Source organism: Peromyscus californicus, unplaced genomic scaffold (genome assembly GCF_007827085.1).
Source record: "Peromyscus californicus insignis strain IS unplaced genomic scaffold, ASM782708v3 Scaffold_6__1_contigs__length_162567912, whole genome shotgun sequence".
NCBI classification, from domain to species: Eukaryota; Metazoa; Chordata; class Mammalia; order Rodentia; family Cricetidae; genus Peromyscus; species Peromyscus californicus.
The window spans coordinates 134881003-134898135 of NW_026294584.1; the positions used below are offsets into that span (position 1 = coordinate 134881003).

A 17133-nucleotide genomic window follows, 5' to 3' on the forward strand; every position below is an offset into this window, starting at 1 on the left:
ACTCTAGCTTGTGTTAAGTGGAGGTAAACCTAGCTAGCTAGCACAAATCCTTTGTCTTGGTATATCCAATACAACTATTTGGCTGCTACTTATATAAAGGTAAGCTATTTATTCACAGTTATGCATATAATCACCTTAATGAGTGCCTTGAATTTTTATGAGATATCTGGAAATATTTTTGTTCTAACAGAAGAATGATTTTATACATCAATTAAAACTACCAAATTTGCCGGGCGGTGGTGGCGCAAGCCTTTAATCCCAGCACTCGGGAGGCAGAGGCAGGCGGATCTCTGTGAGTTCGAGGCCAGCCTGGTCTCCAAAGTGAGTTCCAGGAAAGGCGCAAAGCTACACAGAGAAACCCTGTCTCGAAAAACCAAAAAAAAAAAAAAAAAAAAAAAAAAAAAAACTACCAAATTTTAAAAGTGCCAAAATACACTTGTTTTATTCTTATTCATCCATTCTTGGTAAGTTTATTTATGCATTGGTGGTACTAGGAATTGAACATTCAGGGTCTTTCCTGCAAATGCTAGACAAGTACTCTATCACAGAGCATAAGCAACCCTTCAACCTTTAACATTTAATTAGTTTTTGTATGTGTGCCTGCTTCCATGTGGAAGTAAGTTCTCTTTCTACCACATGGATGCCAAGGATTGAACTCAGGTGGTCACACTAGGCAGCAATTGCCTTTACCTGTTGAGATCATCTCAGCAACCCAAGCAAACCTCTTATAGATGTTTAATTAAATTAAAATTTACTTTAAATGAAAGGTATCCTGTGAAGGTGTGCTATGGAATAATCTTTTTGTAAACTGTGAAGATGTGTCTTTGCCTTCTGATTGGTTTAATAAAAGAGCTGACAAGCTGATAGCTAGGCAAGATTTTCAGGGCAGAGAGAATGCTGGTGTCTTTGGGAGTGACGCAGAGGAAGCAGCTAGCTAGTAACAAGCCTGATCTATTTGGCCGAGCATTTATAATTAATAACAAGTCTCCGAGTGGTTATTTGGGAGCAGCTGCTAGGACACAGAGAAACTCCACCTACAAATGGCACCAAAACATCCAGCACCTATATCCACATAAGACCCGAGAAAGCTCAAAAAAGGTTCTAAAAACACTAAATGCGGCTTTCCTAGTCTTGTGTCTCTCATGTCAACAGCAGTACAGAGATGTCTCCCAGCAGCTGCCTGCAGGAGAAGCCCGCTGCCATACGATACCAATATGCATTAAGCTATGCTACACCAGCAACAGCTGACATAGCAGTTTAAGTTTATCTCATGCCATAAAAAACCAATACAGATGCTTAGTAAAGACATCCAGATGGAAAAAACTTCTAAACAGGTTACAGTATGTTTAAAAATATACATATAATTGGGAGAGTAAAGAAAAATATATACAGTCAAAGATTAAAAAATAGCTTAAAAATTAGTAAAGTCCTTTAGAAAAGGAATAAAGTAATTAAAAAATATATAATAAGCCATGGAAAATACACAGAGAGTTTGGATTTTGAATGTTACTGTGTTGTCTTTGAGTTTCTGACTACTAATGAAGAAGTGACAACTGCTAAGTGACATTGGATTATGAAAGCTGCTAGATTAAACAAACCTGTATGTTTTTAAAATATCTTGACTTCAAAATGGAAGTCAAAAACTATGTTGCTTTGGTTTAGAGGTTATGTTTTTATTTCCACAGAAAATGAGAGGCTGTAGATTCATTCCAGGTTGATATAGATCAGGTTTGATCGGGGTAGGACCCACCTGAAAATCCTGGCTACAGACATAAAGAAACAAACCTAAAAAACTACAAAACACAACAATGTATATTTAACCTGCTCAAACATAAAACATACAAATCATCTTTGGCTAACTTGTATATAACAAACACACAGTTTATATTTGTATTAATACAAAAATGTATGTTACCTTTAAAAATTTATGTATTTTCAGAGCATAGGAACCAGGCACCAGTGAAAATGGATGACCCAGATGATCCAGCATCTCAAAATGCCTCTGTTACAGTTTCCTCAGAGTTCTGCATCCCAAACAACTTCAAGACTGTTGACTGAGATGGTCCACCCTCACAAACTACTCCAGCCAAGACTTAACCATTATCCTGAATTTTCTGGGGGTCCTCCAAATATGCCAATACCCCCAAACAACAGTAAGAGAACAACACCCACATCCCCAGAAGATGGTTTATGGATGTTTATTATCACTTAAGGGTGTTTGGTAACAAATTGTTATTGGTCTTAGTTTAAAAAAAAAAAACACTAAACAAAGAGTTAAATGCAAAGATCTCTTAAGAAAAAAAGGGGTATGACATAGGAAAGATAGGAAAAAAGGGTAGATTATTGAATGCACTTTAATCCAAAAAACAACTATTAATCTCAAAATATTTTACACTAGTATTTATTTTGGTTTACTAATGCAAAGTTATTTTTGCTATACTATATATTTCTATTCTTGTTTGGAGTACTGTGCTTATGCAACTCATTTAAAAATGTAATGTACAGGCTGGGTGGAGGTGGCGCATGCCTTTAATCCCAGCGCTCGGGAGGCAGAGCCAGGTGAACTCTGTGAGTTCAAGCCCACCCTGGTCTACAGAGCGAGATCCAGGACAGGTACCAAAACTACACAGAGAAACCCTGTCTCAAAAACACCACAAAAAAAAAAAGTAATGTACAGATTAACAGTCATCTATAATAATCAAACTTGTCATATTAGTTATGTTTTTAAGGTAAAGCAGATATATTTAGGCAGAGAGATGGTCTTCAAACACTTCAAAGACCTATAGAATATAGCATGTAATATGTTAATAACCTAAGGCTTTTCATGACAGTCTGTTCCTGGCAGCACCAATTTAGTTCAGGTGAGATGATGGGCATTGGAGAACCCCCATATGGAGTTTGCTTTTTCTGTGGCAAAAAGTAGTCACTGGGCAAGAAACTGCCCTTGCCTTAATTGCTGATAGTATACTGTCCAAACTGGACCAGCAAGATGCAAAAGAAAGTGACTGCCAATTTGTCAAGACATGGTAGGTAGTCCTTTGAGATTCCCTACTTCTGAAAAATGTCTGTTAGATATACTAGGCCTGTAGGCCAAAGTTGGATGCTTTAACATTACAGAAGAACTTTGGTTGACTGTCCAGGCAGCCAACGGTCTCTGTCATTAGGTAACATTACACCCTTCTGGGGTCTTTGATAGAGTTAAAGACTAAATAATTAGATTTAAAGTTTTCCTTAGTTATGATAAAAAGGTAAATTTGGTATGAAACTTTGGACTCACAAAGATAAAATAAATAACATGTCTCTAAATTTACCAAACAGAAGTAGACTGGATATTGTTAACTGTAATTCTTACTTGATAACTGTTTTTGTTGTATATAATTTTACTATGTTAAAGTTAAAACCTTTTTTATTTAGACAAAAGGAGGGAAATACTGTGGAATAGTCATTCTGTACACCATGAAAATGTGTTGCTCTCATTGTTAATAAAAAGCTGTTGGGTGATAGCTAGGCAGGATTTTCGGGGCAGAGAGAATGCTGGGAAGAAGAAGGATGGAGTCTGAGGAGTCACAAACCAGACTTTGAAGAAATAACATGAGAAGCTCATAGATAAGGTAAATGAGCCTCAGGGCAGCACATAGATTAATAGAAATGGGTTAATTTAAGTTGTAAGAGCTGGCTGGAGACAAGCCTAAACTATTGGGCAAGCATTTATAATTAATAACAACTCTCTGTGTAGTTAGTTATTTGGGAACTGGTTGGTGGGAAAGAAAAGTACACTACAAAGGTGTGTGAGCATGTTCATGTGTCCAGGTGTATATACTCATGTATCAACACATGTATGGAAGCCAGAGGTCTCAGGTATTATTTCTTAAAAGGTGCCAACTTTTCTGGAAACAGGTTCTCTCACTGGGACTTGGGGCTTGCCCATTAGGCCAAGTTGGTTGACGGAAAAGTTCCAGAGACATCAACATGAAAGTCTCCATTTCCCCAATGCTGATAATCTAAGTATAAACTACCCTTTACATGGGTGCTGGGAACAAAAATCAAGCCCTCAAGTTTGTGGAAGCAAGTACTTTCCTAGCTATCCCCCACCCTCCTTTTATTTTATTTTGAGATGAGGTCTCACTCACTATGTTACCTAGGGTAGCCCTGAACTTACTATGTACACCAGGACTCAACAATCGTGCTTCAGCCTCCTGAGAAGTCGGTATATTCAGGCATGTGTTATGATGTACCCAGCTCACTTCAACTTTAAAAGCTAGCATGAACAAATGGCTACTCAACAATCTAAAAAGATTTGTCAGAAGTTAGTGTGGGTGGTGTGGGTATGGGGGTGTGTATATCCAATTCTATGGGATCTTTGGAACATTAGACAATTTCTTTATTTATTTATTTTACTAAAAGAAACACAAAAACCAGAAGATTATTTGCACCTATTTATGCCTTAATGAATATGAACAAATTCTTCATAATTACCTAAATCATTGATTCACATATTTAAAGAAGATGGCAGACATATAAAAATATTACTTTGGAAACTAAACCACAGCATTATAATTTTCAAATATAAGACACATCAGCATCTTTATTTTTACTGGCGTCACATTATAGGTGCTTAGGTAGCTTTCTGGTACAACACCGTAAATCCCTTCTCCCACAATACTTTAAAAAAAATATGTGAACACACATGCTCATCGGGTATCATGCTATGGTGCACTTGCTATGGTGTCTGTTCTTCCCTTTTCACTTAGGTTGAGCTAGGCTGAATCTCATTTTCCCATAGGTACACTAGGATTACTTTTGCTACTGTGTTCAGCTTTTATGTGGGTTCCAGAGAACTTAGCTCAGTCAGTTTTGTGCAGCAAGCATTTTTACCCAATGAGTCACACTTTCTTGAATTTTGAGTTAGAATTTGAACATTAGTTTAGTACATTTTTTATGTTTTGTGGCATTTTAAAAATACATTTGGGTAATCTTGGTATTAACTCCTAAAGTAATCTTTAAACAAATAATGATAATAATGCTATAGAGTGCTTGAAAAAGTATCAAACAGGATTAAACTCAGGTTACCAGGTTTGGTGGCAAGGACCTTTTATCCAATGACCCACCCTGTCCGTTCATTTGTTTTCACTTGTTTTATTTGTTTCATTAATGGTTTTCAGTTTGGTTGTTCAAAATAAAGCAAAGAGCTCTATAATAGGGAATTGAGGAAGGTTTGCATGAGTTAAAAAAAAAAATTTTGAGATAGGGTTATCAGTAGATAGAGATCTAGGCTGGTCTTCAACTCTTTTTATACCCCAGGTTGGACAAATTTATAATCTTCCTGCCATAGCTTCTGGAATGCTCAGATTACAAGTGTATACAATCATACCTAGTAATTCTCTACCAATAAATAAATATGAGGAAAAACCTTTACCTCTGTACATATTGCCTGTCCCTCTCTTATTCCCATTAAGAATGAAGACTCACACAAGAATCTTGACTCAGTCAATTCTTTCCTGAATATATCCTTCACAAATTTATCCTCTGGTTAAATCAAAATGACTTAGTTTTAAATCAAGGGTGCATGTGCATACATGCACACACAAACACGCATGCACACTCACACAGACAAATGGAAATATTTTTTAAAATAGAAAAGATCCACATTAAACCAAACTGAAGGCTTGTTTCTGTCCCATAATTTTCTAACTTTCTTCCTTTCACATGTTCCAAATTACAATCCCTCCACCCTTGGCCTGGAATATTCTTTATTCCTACTTTTCATATCATCTCTTCCATAAAGCCTTCTTGATATACCTCTTCCAATCAGGAAAGAGGTCTATTTTTCTGCCAGAGACACAATAGGGTAGCAGTGAAATGGTGAGCTGTGGAGAAAGACTATTTGGATTTAAAGTGCTCTTACCTCTTAGAAACCATATGTTTGAGAAAGTTTCCCAAACTTCTCAGATTTAGCTTTCCCATCAGTAAAATGGAAATAATAAGGTCTACATTTACATAAACATTTTATGCTTACAATTATTTAGGTTCTCTCGGAGCCAATCGAATTAGTCCATCTTAGCTGACTGTCAGAAAACAGTTTATTTGGAAGTGCTGAGAAGGAGTAAAGAGGTATAAAAAATGGGTTCTTTTTCTTATGAACTTATTCTTTGTTTAAGACAACTGACAGGTATGTCAACAGTTACCTTAGAGTACTGTTTCTGAGAAATGGTACATTTGGTATGCCAAAAGTATATGCCATCTGTTTCTGCATAATCACAATGACTAATAATGAATAGATCAGCCAAACAGTGATGATGAGAATCATGCTTTGCCTAGACTTGCTTTATGGAAACCAGTTCAAATAGCTTTTGTTAACTGGTAGGACATAGCTGCATGATGATGAATAAACATGATCCTCAGGCTGAACAGAAGATGAGTATCTGAAGGCTTTGTACATGCTTTTATGAAAGTCATGTTTACCCCACAACCTTCTTTATAGCCATAAATATTGGGAGGTGCCACATTAATATAAATCATACCATTTTAAAGCTTTATTTTGTACAATTTCTGTGCATGTACCAGTATATACATGTGTGTACAGGTAACCACAGTGGTAAGACAAGGGTGGCTCTTAGAGCTGGAATTATAGGCAGTTGTAAGCCTAGAATGGGAACTCAGAAGAGCAGTAAGCTTTTTCAACTGCTGAGTCATATCTCTAGTCTTTCCATTATAACTCTTGATAAAAACATAAGAAAACAACAACAAATCACGGGGAAAATTCTCATTTGCTATGTTCCAAACAGCCACAAGATAAACTAAATTTCAGATAAGGTATACTTCTTTCCTTACTATAATAAAACTGCTATCAACATGGTAGAGAAAGGTCCTTTTCATCTTTACATTCATCCATTCACAAAGAACCCAGGAACAGGTAGGTATAGCTTTTTAAGTATCTACCACATAACTCATTTATCATAATATCATACCACATAACAACTAAACAAACAAACAAAAAAAGTCACTGATTTAGAAAGCTTGAATTTCAGTAAATTTTAGCTTTTTTTTTTTTTTTTAAGATTTATTTATTTATTATGTATACAGCATGTATGACTGCAGGCCAGAAGAAGGCACCAGATATCATTACAGATGGTTGTGAGCCACCATGTGGTTGCTGGGAATTGAACTTAGGACCTCTGGAAGAGCAGTCAGTGCTCTTAACCTCTGAGCCATCTCTCCAGCCCCCAATTTTTAGCTTCTTTAATAGCTAAGAGACTCTATAAAAGTAAAATATACCTCTTATACAAACTGGCTTCATAATTTTGATTCTACTCAATTTAAAATATGCTGTAATAATCTAAAATGGAAACAAAAGAAAAAATAATTTTAACGTTCCATTTATTTGCATTTTCTCCACCACTGGAATCAACTATTTAACACTTTTTCAATTTAAATTTTTTTTTTAGACTGTTCAAATTTATTTGTACTTGTTCTCTGACAGTTTCAAACACACACAGAGTGAATTTCAGTCATTTTCAATGCTGTATATAACCCTTTCTCTTCCTTCCTTCTCTGTAGAAACCTTCCCATTTCCCAAGAAATCTCCCTTGCACTTTCAAGGTTGTGTGTGTGTGTGTGTGTGTGTGTGTGAGACTCAATGAGTTTAATTAGTGTTGCATTAGCACAGGAGGTTATTTACTGGAACATGGGATACTTTTCAGTGGCTACACCACGGAAAAAAATTATCCCCCAGCAACCATTAGCTACTAGAAACCAAGATTTCTGTAATAATGAACTTGTTCCTAAATAGTTACACTGCTGTTATCTAAGAGAGAGGTGGGGCCTTATGAGCTACTTTTGCTTTTCTGAAAGTAGAACAACTCATTAGGTAGTCCAGGCTGGCCTGGAACTCATGATTTCGCTTTAAGCTCCCAAAATGCTGGCATTCCAAGCGTACATAATCACAGGCATATTACTAATTACTTCAATCTAACATTTATAGTATCATACTATTTTATCCCCACATACTTTGAGTGTTGAACTTGATGGTTTATTTTACTTTCTCCTTCATTTGGTAATATTTATAGGTATGTATACATGTAAACATACATATGTATTTAACACAGGTGACACATTTCTTCAGAAAAAGAAAAGCACAGCACATACTTAAATGTTTCCCTTTTATGGGTGTTGCCCTATGTTAAAAGATAAACAAATTAAGATGTCAGTGTGAGTCAGGTGTGTAGCTCATGCTTGTAATTCTTGCACTAGGGAGGCAGATGCAAGAGGACTGAGAGAGAGACTTCAAGACTAGCTTGAGCTATATCATGAGAGCTGACTCAAAAAACCTGAAAGTGATCACTCATCACAGTGCTTCTGCCATTAACCAACTTTATGTAACTTGTAATTTGATTCTCACTAGGGTTTGTTAGAATTATGGATGTTGGCAAACAAATTTAACTTCTTGATTTTAAACATAATTATACATAAATCCAAGCATTTGTTTGGAAATAATGTTAGTAATACAAAACATATAATCCCTGGTCAAATTTTTGTTTGTTTGTTTTCTTTTTTTGAGAGTGGGTTTTTCTATGTAACAGCCCTGGCTGTCCTGGAACTTGCTTTGTAGACCAGGATAGTCTACAAACTCAGAGATACTCCTTCTGCCTCCTAAGTGCTGGAATTTAAAGTATGCACCGCTATGCCTGGCCTTTTTAAGATTTTTTTTATTTTTTTGATCAAAAAATTTTTAAGATAAGATGTTGATTACTGAGTAAATGTGGGTATTACAGAAGTAATTAATTTCTTCTATATAAAATACTCTAAAGCGATTTTGTCTGTTTTGTTTTTCGAAACAGGGTTTCTCCGTATAGTTTTGGTGCCTGTCCTGGATCTCGCTCTGTAGACCAGGCTGGCTTCGAACTCACAGAGATCCACCTGGCTCTGCCTCCCGAGTGCTGGGATTAAAGGCGTGCACCACCACCTCCAGGCTCCAAAGTAATTTTTTGACATAATATTTATTTACTGTTTTATGGGTATGATTGTTTTGTCTGTGTACTATATGCATACCTGGTGCCCAGAGGTTGGAACTGGGTATCAAATCCCCTGGAACTCCAGTGATGGATGGTTTTAAGCCACCATGTGTGTGTTGAGAGCCAAACCTGGGTTGTCTGTGAGAGCATCTGGGGATCTTAACTGAAGAGCCACCACTGCAGGCCTCTAATTTTTATTTTAAATTATCTGTGTTAAGGTATGTACATGTGATTGATTGTAGGCGCCTGTGGAGGACAGAAGGGTTGGCTCCTCCAGAACTTAAATTCCAGGCAGTCAGCTGTGGGTCCCATCGTATGAATGCTGGAAATCAAACTCCAGTCTTCTACAAAAGCAACAACTGTTCTTAACTGTTAAGGCACCTCTCAGTCTCATTGAATCTCTCTCTCTCAATCTCTCTCTCTCTCTCTCTCTCTCTCTCTCTCTCTCTCTCTCTCTCTCTGTGTTGCGGGAGACTGGAGCAGGGATTACAGTGTGTACGCAGAAGCTAGAAGACAACTCTGTGGCATTAGTTTTCTCCCTCCACCTCTTTGTGGGTCCCAGGGATTGAACTCAGGTGTTCAGGATTGCACAATGAGCACTTTACCTGCTGAGCTATCTCACCAACCCGTAACTTAACCTTCACTGATATGAAGTGATCATATGACCACCTACTGTATTAAAAGAGGCCATTTATAATAAGAATGAGACCTTCGTTTCAAAAATTAGAAGCAGAAGTCACTTTACAATATAGTGGTTAAAAACTATAGTTGGAGAACTATTAATAAAATAGTTTATAATAGTTTATAATATTACGCAGAAAATGTTGCTTGAAACAACTCATTAATAAATTGTTCAAAAAGAATGATTTCCTTGCAAATAAAAGTCTGCTAGGTAAAACCATTGATGAATTATTTGCAATTTAAGGTTAGCTACTTTATTAATGTATGGTTCTTTTTAAACTCATGTCCTGAATTCCTTGGATCGTTTGGGACAAAACCTCCCAGGTCAAAAAATTAGAACCAAAAAACAAACAAGAACTGGTTCACTATCTGAGGCACGCACCATGGGAGTTTGTAATGACAAAATGCTCTTTTTTTGAGACAAGGTTTCTCTGTAGCCCTGGCTGTCAAGGAATTTGCTCTCTAGACCAGATTAGCCTTGAACTCAGAGATCCACTGGCCTCTGCCTCCCAAATGTGGGATTCAAGTTGACAAAATGCTCATCTGTGGACAAATCATAAAACCTAAGTAGGAACAATTTTCTTTGTATGGTTTACACCTCATGAATAAAATCATTTAAGAAGGAGATAAATTATGTAACAATTCTTCTAAATTTCAACACATATCTAGTAAATTGTTCACAAGTACACTAACCAAAGTGAAAGATTTCCTAAAATACTACTAAATACCAGAAATCTTATGCCACTTTATTACTCTCCAAAATCTTAGCAAGCCATTTATATCATCAATCTAGCTCATAAAAATGTAAGCAGTGCTTCTGGCCATTGCTAAAATATAACGTAGCAAGGGAACATTCTTACCTGCTGAGGATGTTGGACAGGTTGTGAAGGTAGAACCCCTGCTAAGTTACTTGACGGCTGGCCCTGGCTCTGCCCCTGTGCCTAAAGAAAAAAAACAAAAAACAAATACAAATTAGAGAAGGTTTATGCACATTAAGGTTAGACTTTTGTATAAATACTTCAGATCCTGAGAAGACTGTTTGATTGAAATGAATCATCAGGTTGGTAGTGTAGTACAAGACAGACCTCTTGGGTTTTTTGGTAAGGTAAGTTTAGAAAAAAGATCACAGAACATTTCTGATCACTTCTCAAGTAAAAACAAACAAACAAACAAACAAAAATACAAATACAGTAATGTTAAAAACCTACCATTATATGCTAGTTAAAGTTTTAGCTGGCTTGAATAGATTCAATAATAAAACTGTAACAGGATAAATGTGTTAAGATATCAACATAAAAAAATTTTAACTGGATAATTAAAGAAAAACCACATTAAAAATGCTAATTTGGTTATCTTTTGCTATTTCTTATAGTCATATTAACTCTGATAAACAAATGTCAAAGGTCTGTTAAAAACCAACTCCTATAGAAGTATGTAATGGTTGTCCCAGGTAACATATGGAAACATCTGAAGTCATTTTAATTGTCAAAACTAGGGGAAATGGCTGCTACTTCTAGAGATGCTGTTAAAAATTCTATGACTATACGAGTCCCATTCAGAAGAAAGGATTAACCAACCCAGAGAATGTCAATCATGTTGGGTCTGAGAAACTGAACAGCATATTCCAATTAACAAGAAGTCTAAATTAACTGAGAACAGAGTGCAAGAATATGTTAGGAAAATGAATGCATGTATACTATGTACACAGATATATGTTAAGGAAATGAAAAAAAATCACTTTTATTGTTTCATTTCAGTTTATAAGAGGTTCTTTGTAGTTTACATGGATGTATCACAATCCATTAAAATTTAAATGATCTATTTTCCTTTAAATTTTTTTACTTTGAAAAGCTTGAAGGATAATGTGAGCATACAGCACACCCACGCTATTTAAATTTCAGGATCCTTCTGCTTCTTACCACTACTCCAAGTAACCGATATACCTAAAGAGTATATGAGATAGTCATCACTGACTTCTTTAATTCTGTGTCTCTATTTATATTTGTATGAGTATGTATGCTCATGTGTGTGACTAAATTTTTAAATGTATTAAGAGAACAAAGCCTGAGACACTACTGTTCCTGGCCTTAGCAACCCGTTATTATAAATTCATGCAAAACCCAGTAAAATCATTACACAATAGATTCTAACAGTCACTAAAATTTGACAAAGTCTTTGATTTAAATGATTAATGTTCTATTTGAATCCTTAATACAGTGGTTTGATTGATACCATTTCAAAACGTCACCTTCATTTGTTAAGCCAAACTCCTAAGATGTGTTTTCTTAAGTCCTACTTATAATGAAAGGTTCTAGGTTTCTTAATATGACATCAAAAAGTTTTTACTATTCCCATTTTTGCTTTATGGTTATACTTATTTTAATTTTGAAATTTAATTAGAGGAAGGAATTATACTAAATCATTTTACTATATCTAATTATACTAAATCATTTTACTATATCTAAATAATCAAATTTTACTATATCTAAATAATCAAAATAGACAATGTAAATTGCATTTTCATTACTAAGGTAGATTTCCATATAGAGATTAATTAATTAATTCTGACGACTAAAATCACAGGCAAACCAGGTAGTTTCTGCTTCATAGTTCATTCTTTAGTACAAGTATTTATAACCACAAAAGAAATTCTATTAAGAAAATAAACAACATTTCTCATAAATCCATGATTCAGGGAAATGAGAAAGAAAATTTAAATGCACTGGTGCAAAATAGAGTAGTTTAAAAGAATTGTGAAAGTTTTCCTATAACCTGTGGCTGGAGTGTAGATCCTCCTGAAGAATATGAGGCAGATAAGACCTGCTGAGTTGTGGTTCCTTGGGGGAAACAGAAGAAAAGTGGGGATTCTTGTAACACTGTCTGAGGCAGGCGAATAAAGGGTAATGAGACGTCAGAGCCAAAAGGTGCAGCTGTTCCCCCTGTAGGGGGAGGTGACTGAAAATCACTGAGATCTGAAGAAGTGAATTGAGAGGAATCACTGGAATATTCTGGGCTTCCTATTGGCCAGTTCTGTCCCATAGGCTCTACCACAGAAATGGTCAATTCTGGGGCATGGTTATTACGCTGTTCTTCAGTCACAGGCTGCAGATGGCAATGTAATCCAACTGACTGAGGAGGCAGTTCTTCCTGACTTGAGTCCACTGCAACCTGTTGATTTCGGTAAACACGTTGAGGTAAAATCCCACCTCCTTCTCCTGAAGAGGAACTTGGTGTTTGAGCATGAAATTCAAATACACAGTTGCTTCTGTTCTCACTGTTATGAGTTAACACAGCTGGTGCAGAATGAGGAACAAAGACAGGGTGAAATTTCAAATGTGTAGCATCTGTACTGTTAGGCGCAGAAATACTAGAGAGGGGTGATGCTGGACTCGGTCCAGAATCTAATCTTAAATTCTGAAGGTGTCCTACCAGGAAAGCCTGTCCAGATGGAAATTCAAAGACAGAACTTGAGGCAGGGCCCCCAGGCACTGGCTTCTGTTCAGGTATCTGTTTCATAGGACTTGACAGTACTGGTGAGTTGTATAAAATGCCCTCATACTGTCCTGCCACCTGGGCCTGGTAATGCACCCCAGCTAGATATACTGTTTCCTGAGGAATAAAATAGTGAGCTTCTTCTGCCAGTACTAGTCCAGGTCTATAGTCACTGTAAATCTGGGTTGGTTCAAACCCAGGATGGGCCTGCATCTCACATAGCTCTCTATTTACTCTACTGGCTGTAGTACCCAACATAACTATGGCCTCTGGTGTCCAGTTAGTTGGGTTGCCACCAGGTGGAAGAAGATTTTGGCCAACAGTCCTCAGCAGGGGTTGGAAGTGGCGAGTTTGGGCTTCCAGGAAGGAGGTGCTCTTACGTCGCTGGGAAATGGCTACTTTCGGTGGACAGGTGGGAGGTGGTGAAAAAGAAACTGGACGTTCATGAATAGTTGGGAAAAATATCTGTGATTCTGGGTATGTTGGGGTCCCCCCACACGGATGCGCCATGGACTGAGGCTGTATCAACATGAATAAGACAAGTAATTCACACATTCAATAAGTGAAATTACATCAGACATGCATAGCTGGATAGTTCTGTGTAACCCTATGAAGCGGCTACACCAAAATTTTAATATTAACAATGCTTTTGGAAATTACGTGTATAGTAAAAATCCATTAAATACATCCAGGGCCAATAAAATCAATCTTTGGTACTTCTTTGATTGAAAAAAAAAACAGCTGCTTTCCCAAAATTTCCTTTCTCAAGGCAAAGGCATGAATTAAACTTCCTAAGTGATTATTGTATTTATCTATAATAAATGTGTTCATTCTTAAAAGTTTTGTCAATGGAAAGAACTAAAGTTAAGATATTAAAGGACAACAAAGAATCTTACTATTTTTTATAATTAAAAATATACCTCAATTTAAGCTACTGTTACTATATTAGTCTATTAGAGGCTTCAGTGTTATTTTCATCAACTAACAGTAGATGATCAGAAGAAATTTATAATAGTATAAATCAGAAGAGATTTTTGGTAGATGGTATAAGACAAACAAGTCAGTCAAGTTTAATGGTACATACTTATATGTTAGCACTCAAGAAGCTGAGGCAGGGGGATTTTTGAGTACAAGGCTAGACTGAGCAATTACATAGTGAGACACTGTCTTAAAAACCAGACAACAAAAGGATAAATGACTAGTTTTTCCCTTCTGTATCCAAAATTACAATGAAGTTTTATTGTTTAAAACATGTTATAGATGCAAAAATCATTCTTCTGATCATTGATAAGGGTTGAACACCATGAGTTTTCTAATTCTGACAAATCCAGATGAAATGGAGGTAATAAAAAATAATAGCAAATCCAATAGCAATTTTTATTTCCAGACTTTAAAACTGAGCTTAGAATCCTAGCTTGCCAAATACGATACATGTAATTCTCTACCATGAACTGAACTCCTTTTTAAAATATATAGGTTTTAGGCTAGGGATGTAGCTCAATAGAGTACTTGCCTAGCATACAAAAGGGTCTAGGTTCAATCCTTAAAACACAAAAATGGGAATGGAGGGTCAGAGGACAACCTCAGGTGTTTGTCCTCACTATCCAACTTGTTTGAGATAGGTCTCTGATGTCTGATGCTGTCTGTCTACAAAAGGCTGGCAGGGCCATGAGATTCTAGAAAGTCTGTTAACACTTCCATCTCATCACAGGAACACTGGGATTATGGATGCAAACTACTGTACCAGGCCTTACGTAGGTTCTGGGGATCTGCACCCAGAGAGGACAACCTCAGGTGCTGGTCCCCACTACTCAACTTGTTTGAGACAGGTCTCTGTTCGATACTGTGTACAACGGGCCGATAGGGCCATGAGATTCTCAAGATTCTTATCACAGGAACACTGGGATTATGGATGTGAACTACTGCGCCAGGGTTTATAGAGGTTCTGGGGATCTGCACTCAGGTCTCCATGCTTGTGCAGCAAGCACTTAAGTCGCTGAGCCATCTCCTCAACCCAATAAGAGCATTCGGCATCAAATGCTCACATTTTATTGATTATTCAAGCTATATCCTAAAGCCATAACATTGTATAGTTAATCATTTTCCTAAGTAAAAATCTTAAGATTCTGCTGTCACTAGTTCAGAATATTAACAATATTCCCTGTTTGGAAAAGCAGCACGCAAGGTCTTGCAGCAACTAAAGTAATTTGAGAGGCTGTATCTTTCCAAGACATTAATGGAGACAAGGAAAGCTATATATGTTATATTTGTATCTAATATATTCGTTAGAGTCTATGCCAAATCTTATGCAATCTTTGGGGAACAAAAGTACTTCCCAAAGAGTGAACAGCCTTTTAGTTTCCTGACATATCATTTTGCATAAATGACTGAATTAAAATCAACTTTTACTCCTCAATTGACTGGTTTAAAAAACAAAGGACTCAACTAGTTGTATCCCTTGAGACTGAATTGAGGAGAGATCACATTTGGTTAATGTTTGGTAGAATCTACTTTTGATTCGACTAATAACGAGTTTAATAATGAGTAATACACATACTTTTTGCTAAGATATGAAAATAGAAATCCTCTTATCAATGGGAGATAGGAAAGTATAAGAGCTATATTGATATGTGCTAACAATATTATAAGCACTCTTTCATTGCCTCCTTGCTTTTTATTCCCATTTAAAGTCTTATTCCAAAAATGTTTTCTATAGGAATAGTTGTTATCCTAAAAGCACAAATAGCTAATAGTTTAGTTTGGCTCTTTAACCAAATTTTCCATGCCTGGATGTATTCATTGGTAATAATTTTTCACTTGTCAGGAAGTTTACAGTTACATACAGTAGTGACAATGAGGGAAGGCAGGCTGGAGCGTCGATGCTTGCGCTGAGAGGCAGAGTGCATAGGCAGGACACTCTCCAATGCTTTAGAGAGTTTTTCGGCAAAAGTTTCCTCAGGGGCAGTCCGAAGGAGGGAAGGACAAAGAGGTGCAGACAGCACTGGTGGTGGGGTGGAAGGAGCACTGGGAGAGATGCGGGACAGAGAGGGAACAGCAGAAAGATGGGGAACACAAACCGACATGCTACGGCCACGACGAGGCTAAACAGAAAACAAACACACATGAAAAACACAGTACTTTGAAAACAAAATAACCAAATGTACAGTGATAATAGGGCATAGTTAACATAAAGAAATGTTCTACCCTCCCCAATTCTGCAAACTTTAAAAAAAAAAAAAAAGGAATGTTTAGGTAAGACAATTCTACAAAGCACAGCTGGTATATCATAACTATTCTCCCTGTTCTGGTGGTTTTGTGCAGATTTTGTATAAACAAAAGGTCAATTATGATCTTGAATATTTTGAAGTAACACCAACTGTTAAGTGCATGAATTATAAAAACTGACTAATGGTACCACAAGTAAACAATGAATCATAGTTCTAAAAACTTAGTAAGATTAAATAAGAATAAATTCTATTAAAGTATAAAATTCAGAAGATTTTAAGAGTAGATCATTTGCAAGAGCTGTAGAAATTTGAGGAAAAAATTTATCTATTGTAGAAGGCAGTCTAAAAAGTTGTTTCACCTGCCACTTTTTGTTCAAAGTTTAAAAAGTCATTATCGAATAGAAGAAAAATTATACCTTTTTGAAGTTCACAACTGGGTATCAGAAATACTTTCATAAAGGAGTCAGTGGGGGAAATGCCTTCAATTTGAATCGCTAAAGAATTTATACTCTCCCCGGATATGAGAAATTCAGTTTAAACCTACAAAGTTTCAGGTGCCTTAAGGGTTTAACATAACTACAGAGTTTGCCTAATGCTGTGAGGGTATCTACAGCAAGGTTATAATCTACTTATTTTTCAAAACTGGCTGCAAAGAATGTTTTCAGCCAAACTTGGAGCCCATCAGTATGCATCATCATGATTTAGTTCATTTTGGTTCCAAT

General features: G+C 36.4%; 1 protein-coding gene across 1 annotated transcript in view; it reads right to left on the reverse strand.

Annotated features, from left to right (window-relative positions):
• The window catches only part of Wnk1 (WNK lysine deficient protein kinase 1), a 145740-nt gene that overhangs the window by 36565 nt on the left and 92042 nt on the right, over positions 1-17133 (reverse strand). The window contains 2 exon segments of the mRNA XM_052721955.1: positions 10553-10633; positions 12465-13703. Of these exon segments, the coding sequence (XP_052577915.1) occupies positions 10553-10633; positions 12465-13703 (1320 nt within the window).